The sequence below is a fragment of the Theropithecus gelada genome, chromosome 2, assembly GCF_003255815.1.
Source record: "Theropithecus gelada isolate Dixy chromosome 2, Tgel_1.0, whole genome shotgun sequence".
In the NCBI taxonomy this organism is placed as follows: Eukaryota; Metazoa; Chordata; class Mammalia; order Primates; family Cercopithecidae; genus Theropithecus; species Theropithecus gelada.
This window is the reverse complement of record NC_037669.1, coordinates 40,866,770-40,880,038: the sequence shown is the minus strand read 5'-3', so window position 1 is coordinate 40,880,038 and position 13,269 is coordinate 40,866,770. Positions and strand designations below refer to the sequence as shown.

The window sequence follows — 13,269 nt, the reverse complement described above, 5'->3', positions numbered from 1 at the left end:
CTTTTACCATAATGACAGTTGACCAGCTGAAAATGTCGATGCTTATCCATTAATGGATCCTAAATCCAGAGCATTAAATGTGTTCTCTAAGAGTGATCTTTCAGAACCTTGGTTGTCCTGAGATACCTGAAAGGCTTTTTATATTTTCCAAAGTACTTTGTTAGAAGTAATCTCTCATAGTTTACAGTATCAATCACAGATATCCCAATTAGATGCTAGGAAGAACTATATTGAAATCGCTAGCATTTATTTCTTCTTTCTGAATTAGAAGAGAGAAGATAGGAATCTAAATGCCCTTCTGTAACAATTTCTAAGCCAAAAAAATGCTCATGTATCCTATGATGGGTCTCTTCATATTGGGTATGAGTGATTTTAGTCTCAGAGAGGAATGGCTTTATAAAAATAGAAACATAATCAAAGATCATATTCACGAAAATATTTAGAAATTTATATGATTTGCATATTTGTATCTAATTACCTATATACATGTTCAAAGATGTATATATTGATATATATATCTTAACATGAACTCAGATAATTTCCTGCCATGAAATAGGAGGTATTTTATATATGCTTTGAGAATTTTTGTGTTTGTTTGCCTGTTTTATTTGTATACTGTACATATGCTTCCTATAAACCAACTAGAAATCTATTAGGATTCCTTGAAAGCATTTGATGAGCTACAATTGATTTTTTTGAGATACAGTATACTGGTCTCATTTCCCAGAGAGGTGGAAGTTCACCTGAGATAGGGTGAGGATAGAACATGATATGTAACAACAATAAAACATGCTCTACAAGAGATAGTTACATGCTATACAGAAGATATAACATGCCAAAGGCAAAATGGAATTAAAGTAGCATATATTCAATAATATCTTAGTGTAATACCTAAATAATTCTAGTGAGGAACGCAGTAATTTTTTTTTTTTTTTTTGAGATGGAGTCTTGCTCTGTTGCCAGGCTGGAGTGCAGTGGTACAATCTTAGCTCACTGCAACCTCTGCCTCCCAGGTTCAAGCAATTCTCCTGCCTCAGCATCCCGGGTACCTGGGACAACAGGCGTGTGCCATCATGCCCAGCTAATTTTTGTATTTTTAGTAGAGACAGGGTTTCACCATTTTGGCCCAGATGGTCTTGATCTCTTAACCTCGTAATCCACCTGCCTCAGTTTCCCAAAGTTCTAGGATTACAAGCGTCAGCCACTGCGCCCAGCCAGCATTCTTAATTCTGTGATAAAACTGAGATGTGACTTATCATTGGAGGGAAGTGAACGATACCACTAAGCCTAACAGCACCAACAGAGACAGATACGTGAAAGTAAGCACATCAGCAGAGTGTCCAGGTTCATTTATAAAAACAAAGTGAACCTACCAAAAGCACTATAAAGATCTGTAAAAATATTTAAAACTAAGAATAGAAAAACCAGTCAGGTCAGAAACTGGGAAGTTGGGAAAAGATACAGAAACTTTGTGTGAGGTACAGAGGGCGAGTAGTTCAGGATAAATGATGTGAACAAGGCAAGGAGGTTGAAGGCTTGTCTTTATTTATTCTTAGTTATGTACCACAGGTGCAAATTTAGGACCTGGAAGACAAATCTCAAAGGATCAGATTCAATACAAATCACATGGAAACAAATTATGCCTGTAAGTGTATATCCATGCAGAAGGCAAACAGCTGAGATTCCTCAACAAGGAAATACAGAGTAGCACTGAGACCTCAAGAAGCCTGACATTCTAGATAATAATGAGCAGTTATTACAAGGAAATATTTTTCAAATGTTTTCTTTACCTTCCTTTCTCATTTCAGTACCCCACAGCAAGTGTGCCTACATTTGAAATATGCTAGGTTTGTCAATAAAGAGGATCTCACAGTCTTCTGAGAAAGATTTTGAGCCAAGAGAAGTGAAAAGTGAGCATTTGCCAATATCTTTCTTGCCTCGGGTTATCTCTGATATGAAGTTCTATGAGACATTTTACCCACATTTACAATGTAAGTTCTTAGGAAGATATACAGATATAGATATATGCAAATATATGCAGACACTGAATGAAAGATCATTGTCATGCCGTGAAAGAATAACCAAACTTTTTTTTCCGAGGCACTGAATTCAATTTTCTAAGTGCCTGCATTTGGCATGGCACAAACTTTTAAAGCACTTTTGCATTGACTGGCTCACTTAATATAAAATAAGCTCTAGAAGACTCTAATTTCCACTATAAAAATCTGATTCAAGAAAGCCTCAAGTAGCCTCCTACTAATGTAATATCTGCAACCTCTCTGAGCTTCATAAATACATATTTTGTTTTCAGAGAGTTCCTTATCACCATAATTTTATAAAAATGTAGATAAAGTAGAGAGCTAATTCCCATAATAGCTATGGACACAAAATAAATACAAATGCATATCTATTCCAACAGATGCATTTGGAGATATATACGGATAAAAGGGCCAATATGTATATAAGCAAAAAGATCATTTCAGGGAAGATAAAGATAAAACATGAAGTTAGGCCTTGGTTAAAAAATTTAAGTTGGTGGGAAGTGAGTGGATAGAAAAAAAAATTAGTGGCCAGTGAAGCAATCAAAGGACATTAGGATTTTTTAAAAAATTTAAATAATTAAACTAAATTATGCTATATAGTAACAATAACAGAATCTGATATATACAATCTTTTTTCTTTAGAATTTAATAAATAAACCAATACAGGAGTACAGTCTTTTGTGAAAAATGTAATCAGAAGTAATATTGAGTGCATATATATTTAAGCATTTAAAATCACAGTATTTAAAAATTACATTAACTGATTCACTGTGTAGTGGGGGAGTGTGTGATTTAAGTAGTCAAAAAATAATCCTTACCTCATTGATCAAAAATTGGAGCTGTAGGACAGCTGCGCCACTTTCATGTTGGCAATAGCAATCAACACCAGGTCTCCCGAGTCTAATATAATAAAAGTCAAGGATTCTAACATTTAATTAGCACCAATATTAATGAGTAAAGAAAATAACTTATTTAGCATCAGATGTTTTGCTTTTTAGTTTCCCTTATTTTTATAAATAGTTGAAAAATCTTACTCTTAGTAGATGTAAGTTAAATTGTATAGCTCAGATGTTTAATACTCCAACAATTTGAAAAATAGAATGACAGTAAAGAATTTGAAAGACAGCAGCTTTTTCCATGAAGTTAAAAAAGAATTGGGAATCCAGATACACCTCATTTCATTTAAGATATTTTAATTGATTAAACACTTTTTTCACTAAAATAAATTCAAAATGAGTCAATAATTTGACATAATTAAGTCATAAGATGAGTTAAAAAAGACACAGGTAAATATGTTGATAATCTTGACATATAAAAAATCTTCTAAGCATAATTTAAAACCCAGAGATCATAAAGAAATTGATTGACATAGTTGACTAAATAAAAGTATAAAATATCTACATAGAAAAACATTACAAATAAGGTAAAAAAAAACAAGAAAACTAGAAAATAAATAGTAACAAGTCATCTACACTATACTACATAACATATAGGGAAGAGATAGAGAGAAAAAAAGGAAGGAGGAGGAATGGAGGTTAAAAAAAGGAATGAGAAAACACCATATAACAAAATTTACTTACATATTCTATACCAGATGATCTGATACATATGTATATTTACTTATCATTTGTTTGCTTGCATAAAGATATAAATTAGATGAGAGTCTCCACTTATGGTCATAATGAGGAATGTGGGCCAGATCTACTCACTACCTAAAACAATTAAAAATCTTACCAAATTTATGTAACAAATTTTAAGACACTACACATCAGGTAGGAAATGACAATGATCCCCGAAAGAAAGAAAATATATAAGGCGAGGCTTATGATAGCCCCAGTTTACTGCCTAGAGAGAATTTCAAGACTCCAGCACAAGGAGGGGGAACCCAGATAAAATCTAGCAGGCCTACTGAGTAAGGAGACAGAACTAACAGTCTAGGGAGGCCAGGGACAACTAGAGTTCATAGGGTTGAGTAGCAAAGAAGAAAATGTGACACAAAAAGAGCTCTAGAGATTTGCAGAAGGGTCCTCCTCAAATCTTTAGCTAAGTACTAATGAAGGAATAAGTTTGAGGAAACTACCTGAGACTGAGGAAAGAACAAACCAAGAAGAAAAAGCATACTTCTTGAAAAAGAAATCAAGAAAACAAACCGAAAGCAAAGTTTATATTGAGGCAAGAATTTTTCATGTTCCTACCAGCAAAAGTGCAAGCCCTCAGAATTCACATGCAAAGTACTCAGAGAATATTACCTCAGTATGAGGAAAAATTCCTCCCTAAGATAAAGACTGCTCTGGTTCTGCTTACCAATACTTAAAACCAGGTTACAAAAGGATCAAACTATTCCACATAACTTAACTGCATACTAAACAAAGATCAAGGATAATTATACAAATACAAAAAACTTTAGCACTCAAAAAGGTAAAATTCAAGAGGTATGCCATTCAATGCAGAGAACTAAAAAATATAACTTGTAACAAGGAGAAATATCAATAGAAAGAGACCCAGAAATAAAACAGGATAGAAATAATAGACAGAGATAGTAAAACATTTATTATACTACATTGCATATGTTGAAGAAGGTAGAGAGGAGATTGAGCATGTTAAGTAGATACACAGAAGGTAGATCTATCTATCCATCCATCTACCTACCTAACTATCTCAAATAGAATATCTAGAGATTAAAAAAAAATACATTGAAGATTAGTGAACTTGAAAATAAGTCAAGAAAAACTATCCAAAATATAACACAGAGAAAAAAATAACTGAGGCATAGAGAAAGAACAGCACACCAATGAACTGTGGATCACTGTCAAATGGCCTAATAAGTGGTAATTTGAGTAATAAAAAAGAGAAAGAGGAGGGAGAGAAGAGATAAAATATTTTTAAAAATAATGACCAAAATTAAATTGTGTTCAAAACTGAAAGTGAAATAAAGACACTTTTCAGACACACAAACCTGAAATAACTCATCCTGAAAAGACCTGCACTAAAAGGAATGTTAAAGAGGGTCTTCAGGCAAAAGGGAAATGATATCAAATAGTATCTGGATATACAAAAAGGAATAAAGAACATTTCAAATGATAAATATATGGGTAAATATAAAATATAAGTTATCTTTAAAAGATAATTTACTGTTTAAAGCAAAAATAATAATAGTACATTTGTGGTTTATAGCATATGTAGAAGTAAAATGATGTTAACAATATCACAAAAGCCAATAGTAGGAGAAACAGAAACTTTACTATTGTACCATTCATAAAGTAGTATAACATTAATTGAAGGTAAACTTTGATAAGGTACAGCTGTACACTATTAATATAAATCATAAGGCAATCACCAAGATTATTATAGCTAAATTAGCCAACAAAGGAGACAAAATGAAATCATTAAAAAGTTTAACAAAAAATCAAGCAGAACATTGTTGGGGGGAACTAAGAACTAGCAAGATAAATAGAAAACAAAGAGCAAGATGGTAGGTTTATACCCAACCATACCAATACCACACTAAACGCAAACAGGGTAAACACCCCATTTAAAACGCAGTGATTGTCAGAGAAGACAAAAATGCAAGACCTAAGTATGTGCTTTGAACACAAACCTCCTTTAAATATATACAAATAGGTTAAAAGTTAAAACATGGAAAATTATACACCATGCTAACATTAATCAAGATACAGGTAGAAAGATATATTAATATACAGTAAAGTTGATTTCAGAACACAGAACATTACCAGGGTTAAAGGTGGTCACTTCATAATAATAAGTGGGTCAAATTATTTTTAAAAAACATAAAAATCCTAAATTACACACCTAATTACAGAGCTTAAAATACATGATACAAAAATGATAGAACCACAAAGAGAAACAGATGAATTCACAATTATAGTTGGAGTTTTTAACACCTCTTTCTCGATAACTAACATAAGACAAAATCAGTAAAAATGAAGAAGACATAAATAAAAGACTATCAACCAACTTGACCCAATTGGCATTTATAAAACACACAACCCGAAAAGAGCAGAATACGTATATTTTTGAAGTATAAAAGAAACAATTACTAAGAGATAAAATATTTCGAACTATAAAACAAGCATAAAAACATTTGAAAGTATTGAAATCATAAAGAGTATAGTTTCTGACCATAATTGAATTAGAAATTAATAACATCCAGAAAACTCTCCAAATGTTTGAAAATTAAATTACAAACTACTAAATAAACATTGATTAAAAAAAACCATAAGAGTAATTAGATAATAATTTAACACACTAATAAAAATATAACATACCAAAGGTGTGAGATGCAGCTAAAGCGGCACTTTGAGAAAAATTTACAGCCTTTGCTACCTATATTAGCAAAGGAAAATATCTTGAATTATGTAAGCTTTCATCTTAAGAAGCTAGAAAAAGAAGAGCAAATTAATATCAAAACCAGAAAAAAAGGAGAACAATAATAAAGATGATCAGATAAATCAGTAAAATAGAAACAGATTAACAATTAAAAAAAGAGTGAAGCCAAAAGCTGGTTTGAAAAATTCAAGGAAATTAATAAACCTTCAGCCAGAGTGATCAAGGTAAAAAGAAATAACACACATCTCCTATAAGGAAAGGAATATTACCAAAAAAACTTTAGAAATTAAAAAGACAACAAACAAATATTATTTACAAAATTATGCCAATAAATTTGACAATCTAAATGAAATGGACAAATTTCCAGAAAGACACAAATTACCCAAGGAGAAGCAGGAAATTTAACAGCACTATACAAATTAATGAAACTAAACAAACTAATTCTAATTAAAATTATTTCCTCAAAGAAAACTCCAGGTCAAGATACCATTACTTATAAAATAAAATCTATGATACATTTAGAGGAAAAAATAATGCCAATTCTATAAAATTCCTGCAGAAAAATTGAGAGGAAGAAAGATTTTCTGACTCATTCTAATACCACATCATGACAAACGATATCATAAAACAAGAAAACTTCAGACTAATATCTCTCATGAATATAGATTCAAAAAATACCAATCAAAAAAGTTGGCAAATTGAATACAACAACATATAAAAAGCCTATAGCGCTTCATAAGGCCAAGGCAGGAGGATCACTTGAGGCCAGGATTTCAAGACCAGCCTGGGCAACATAGCAAGACCCCATCCCTACAAAACTTTAAAAAATAATAAAATTAGCTGGGTTCAATGGCACATACCTGTGGTGCCAGATAATAAGGACAGTGAGGCAAGAAGATTAAGTCCAGGAGTTTAAGGTTATAGTGAGCTCTGATCACACCTCTGCACTCCCATCTGGATGACAGAGTAGAGCCTTTCAAAAAAAAAGAAAAAAAGAAAGAAAAAAAAAGCCACCAGGTGTGGTGGCTCACTCCTGGAATCCCAATACTTTGGGAAGCCAAAGCAGAATGATTGCTTGAAGCCAGGAGTTCAAGACCAGCCTGGCCAACATAGTGAGACCCCATCTCTACAAATAAGATTTTTGAAAAATCAGCTGTGCATGATGATGTATGCCTGTAGTCCCAGCTACTCAGCAGGCTTAGATGGGAGAATTGCTTGAACCCAGGAATTTGAGGCTTCAGTGAGCTATGACCATGCCACTGAACTCGAGTCTGGGTGACAGAGAAAGACCTCATCTCTAGAAAAGATATATATATATTTAAAATGTTTATAGAATTATATAATATAACCAGTGGGATTTACGCCAGGAATGCAATGTTAGTTGAACATTTTAAAAATCAATCAGTGTAAGTCATCCTATCAACTGAAAACAAAACCAATCATTTTGATGGATACAGAAAAAGCATTTGACAAAATTTAAGATGCTTTCATAATAAAATCTCCCAGCAAACTAGGAAAAGTGAACTTCCTCAATCTGATTAAGTGCATTTAAGGAAAATTTGTACATTATTCTTAACAGCAAGAGGAACGATACTTTCTACCTAGGATATGAATAAAGCAAGAATCATCTATCATTATTTCTATTTACTATCATGCTAGATACTAGAAGTACTATCAAGTACATTAAGGTGAGAAAAATAAATAAAAAGCATGCCGGCTGGAAAGGAAGACAACTCTATTTGTAGAAAACATAAAATTTGTATAGGAAAACAAGAAAGCCATAAAATATTACTGAAACAAATAAATGACAAGGTTGTAGAACCCAAAATCAATTTTGTTTTTTTAAGATGGAGTCTCACTCATGTTGCCCAGGCTGGAGTATAGTAACACAATATCAGCTTACTGCAACCTCTGCCTCCTGAGTTCAAGCGATTCTCCTGCCTCAGCCTCCCAAGTAAGTGGGATTACAGGAGCCCACCACTATGCCCAGCTAATCTTTATAGTTTTAGTAGAGATGAGATTTCACCATGTTGGCTAGGCTGGTCTCAAACTCCTGACCTCAAGTGATCTGCCCATATCAGCCTCCCAAAGTGCTGGGATTACAGTTGTGAGCCACCATGTCCAGCCCCCAAATTTTTAAATCAATTGTAATTCTATCTACTAGCAAAGACCAATTATATATTAAGAAAAATTCATTTAAAATAGCATCAAGAAATACTTTGGAATAAGTTTAACAAAAGATGTTTTAAGACCTGTTCACTGAAAGCTATAAAATATTACAAAGAGAAATTAAAGACCAAAACAAATGAAGATGTTCAAGATTCAATATTGTTAAACTGGCAACTTTCCTTAAATTCATCTAGATTCATTAAAATGACCATACATTCCAAAGCAATCTACAGATTCAATGCAATTTCTATCAAAATACTAATGTCATTTTTCATAGAATTAGAAAAAAACTCTTAAAATTCATATGGAACAAACAAAAGTGCCAGAATAGCCAAAGCAATCTTAAGCAGAAAGAACAAAGCTGAAGACATAACATTGCCTGACCTCACATTATACTACAAAGCTACAGTAACCCAAACAGCATGATATTGATATAAAAATAGACACATATATCAATAGAACAGAATCGAGAACCCAGAAATAAAGCCACATGTCTACATCCAACTGATACTTGATAAAGTAATGAAAACATACACTGGGAAAAGGACATTCTTTTCAATAAACGGTGCTGGGAAAATTGGATTGCCATATGCAGAAACATGAAACTGGACCCCTATCTCTCACTATATACAAAAACCAACTCAAGATGGAGTAAAGACTTAAATGTATGACCTCAAACTATAGAACTACTAGAAGAAAACTTGGGAAAACTCTTCTGGACATTGGCCTGGGCAAAGGATTCATTATTAAGACCTCAAAAGCAAAAGCAACAAAAACAAAAATAGACAAGTGGGGTTGAATTAAAATAAAACCTTCGGACAGCAAAGGAAACAATGAACAGAGTGAACAGCCAACCTGCAGAATGGGAGAAAATATGCACAAACTATACTGCGGACTGATAACCAAAACCTACAAGGAACTCAAACAACTCAACAACAGTAAAACAAATAACCCCGTCAAAAAACAGGCAAAGGACATGAACAGGCATTTTTTCCAAAAAAGAAGACCTACAAATTGCCAGCAAGTATATAAAAAATGCTCTACAACACTATTCATTAGAGAAATACAAATTAAAACCACAATGAGATATCTTCTTATGTCAGAATGACTATTATTTAAAAGCCAAAAAATAACAGAAGTTGGCAAGGATGTGGAGAAAAGGCAACATTTATACATTGTTGGTGGGAATATAAACTAGTACAAACTCTATGGAAAATAGTATGGATATTTTTCAAAGAAGTAAAAATATAACTACTATTCAATCCAGCAATCCCACTATTAGGTATCTACCCAAAGGAGAAGAAATCATTATACCAAAAAGATAACTGCACTTATAAGTTTATTGCAGCACTATTCACAATAGCAGATATGTGGAATCAATCTCAGTGTCCATTAATGGATGATTCAATAAAGAAAATGTGAGCTAGATAGGTACATAGACAGATGGATGGATAGATAGATGATATAGGTACAGCTATATAGAGAGATATATAGTGGAATACTATTCAGCCATGAAAAATGAAATCATATGTTTTGCAGCAACATGAACGGAATTAGAGGCTGTTAAGTTAGGTCAACTCAGAAACTGTCAAATACTACAGTCTCACTTACAGATGGGAGTTAAATAACGTGTGCACATGGACATAAAGTGTGAAATAATAGACATCGGACACTCAGAAGGGTGAGAGGGAGGAGGATGAGGGATGAGAAAATACTTGATGGGTATAATGTATATTATTTGGGTAATGGTTACACTAAGAACTCAGAATTCACCGCTATGTAGTATATTCATGCAACAAAACTGCACTTGTACCCCTTAAATGTATATAAATTTAAGAAAAAAAAACAAAGAAACCAATGGTTCCTGTCTTGTTTATATTACTAACCTCCATTTGCTACCTAGAGAGTGGTATTTTATAGACACTCATTTTAAAATAATATCCAAAGCCTAGTTTCCTAGTGCTATTTTAGTAGTTACTATCCAAAAGACTTGCATAGAATCAATTTTTTAAAACATAGAAATGGCATGAGAAAATACTATTTTTAATAAGAGTTAAAATATTTCAAGATCTTTTAAGTATTTCTTAAAGCAGTAATTTATTAATCAGTTTAATTCATGTTTTCACAGTCTGATACTTTTCAGTGGTGACATTTAGTTTATATAATTATAACAAATGTTCATAAAACTCAAAGTGTATAATTTTATATAAAACACTATAATTTATCTTTCAATTATTAAAAAAGGTTCTTAGTTACAAGAATATATAACAGTTAATGCTAAAATTACAAATACACTTACAGATTACTTGGTAATATATTGGTTTAACACCAAGTGGGTAAACACACCATAAAAATCACATGAATTTATTACCTAGTGGCTAATAAAGTCACAAATAACAACTTTCTAGTAGCTAAATTCAATTATCACTTTTCAATCTTTATCTAATTTGATCCCTATTGGAAAATTTGACTTTATAATCCAACCTTTCTACATGATACATTCTTCTTCTTTTGGCTTTTTATAATAACAAGACTCTCCAATTTCTTTCTTTCTGGCCATCACTTCTCAAGTTCCCTTGGGAAATTATTTTTCTCTACTTCTTATATATTTTCCTACATTCTTTTCTAGACCTACTTCTTTTCATACCTTACTCACTCCTCCTGGGACATCTCAGCCTTCAATTACCATTATATGTTTATGATTCCCAAAGCTTTATCTGCAGCTCAGAATTCTTCCCCAAATTTCAGAAAATGCATCTAAATACCTAGTAGATTACTCTACTGCATGTACCACAAAAATCTTCTATTTAGCATGTAACAAACTGGTTATATTTCCTACCAAAGCCTGCTTTGCTTTTTCTGTATCCTATCTCAGTGAGTGGCAAAACCATCCACTAAGATGGTCAGGCCTATAATCCATTATTCTATTCCAAATTCAACATATTATGTTAGTCAGTTCTACTTTTAAGTATCTCTCGAGTACATCTATTTTTGCCCATTCTTAATGCTACTATCAAATCTTGCACACTGCAACTCCTTAACTGGTCTCCTTGTGTAGTGGTTAATTTTATGTCCATTTAGGTACCCAGTTTTTGACCAAACACCAGTCTAAATCTTGCTATTAAGATACTTTTTATGTGATTAATATTTAAATCAGCAAACACTGAGTACAGCAGTTTTCCCTTCATAATATGGATGGGCCTTCTGTTGAAGGAATGGCATTTGCACAATGAAAATCTCCTGCCATGAAAATAATATCCAAATTCTTTATGGGGTTTTAATCATGTGGTTTATGGGGTGTTTCATGAACTGGTTGCTGCTTATCTTTCAGCCTTTTACTTCTCTGAGTAATTCTTACATGCAATAAAGATACAGTGGGAGAAGAGATCATAATTTGTTTAAAGAGTGTCAATACAATCTACATTAGGTCAATTCTATAGCATGGTTTGCGATGTTGTTCTTGGAAGCCTGTTTGAACTCATTTTTCCAACTCTCCCAGTTAGTTACCCAATATCCTTTTAATAAACTCCCTAGGACTTAAAGTATAATAAAAATAAATAAATAAATAAATAAATAAATAAATAAATAAAATAAAAAATAAATAAAAATTAAAAAAATAAACTCCCTTTCTTTCTCGGGGAAAGGGGAGCTATTGCTTTATTTGATCAAGTTTAAAAAGCCACTGAGTTTTCCTAAAATATTGATTCTCAAGCTTTATCATGCATCAAAATAATCTAGAGCACATGTTAATACACAGATGGCTGAGCCCTACCCTGAGAATTTCTGATACAGTAGTTCTAAGGTGGGGCCTAGGAATTCTGGAAATTTATATATTTTTTATACTTCGAGTACTGGGATACAGGTGCAGAACGTGCAGGTTTGTTATACAGGTATGCATGTGCCATGGTGGTTTGCTGCCCCCATCAAGCCGTCATCTACATTAGGTATTTCTCCTAATGCTATCCCTCCCCTAGTCCCATGCCCCACAACAGGCTCTGGTGTATGATGTTCCCCACCCTGTGTCCATGTGTTCTCATTGTTCAACTCCCACTTATGAGTGAGAACATGCAGTGTTTGGTTTCTGTTCCTGTGTTAGTTTGCTGAGAATCATAATTTCCAGCTTCATCCATGTCCCTGAAAAGGACATGAACTAATCCTTTTCTATGGTTTCATAGTATTCCATGGTGTATATGTGCCACATTTTCTTTTTTTTTTTTTTTTTCAAATTTTAAAAGAAGCTTTATTATGAGTAAAACACTATCAACCAGCACTGCATACTACAGAGAAATCCTTTGTGAAAAAGACAAGACCATTGATATGGCAAACTCCACTGTTGTCTTATTTTTTTTAATTGCCAGAGCCATGCCAATCTTCAGCAACCACCACTCTGATTAGTTGGCAGGTATCAGCATCAAGGCAAGACCCTCCACAACAAAAAGATTATAGCTCACTGGAGCCTCAAATGATTGTTAGCAGGCTTTTTGTTTGTTTGTTTCTTTTGTTTGTTTGTTTTAGCAATAATGTATTTTTAATTAAGGTGTGTACTTTTTTAAACACAATGGTACCACACACTTAATAGACTATAGTATAGTGTAAATATAACTTTTATATGCACTAGGAAACAGTAAAATTTCTGTGACACACTTTATTGCAGTATTTGTTTTCTTGCATGTGTGGTGGTTGAGAACCAAACCTACAATATCATTCAGGT

The 13,269-nt window shown here is 32.9% G+C and overlaps 1 protein-coding gene across 1 annotated transcript in view; it reads right to left on the bottom strand.

The window, feature by feature from the left end:
- The window catches only part of STXBP5L (syntaxin binding protein 5 like), a 473,308-nt gene that overhangs the window by 354,284 nt on the left and 105,755 nt on the right, over positions 1-13,269 (bottom strand). The window contains exon 4 of the mRNA XM_025375463.1: positions 2,861-2,942. Coding sequence (XP_025231248.1) covers positions 2,861-2,942 — 82 coding nt within the window. The remainder of the gene's footprint in view (positions 1-2,860; positions 2,943-13,269) is intronic.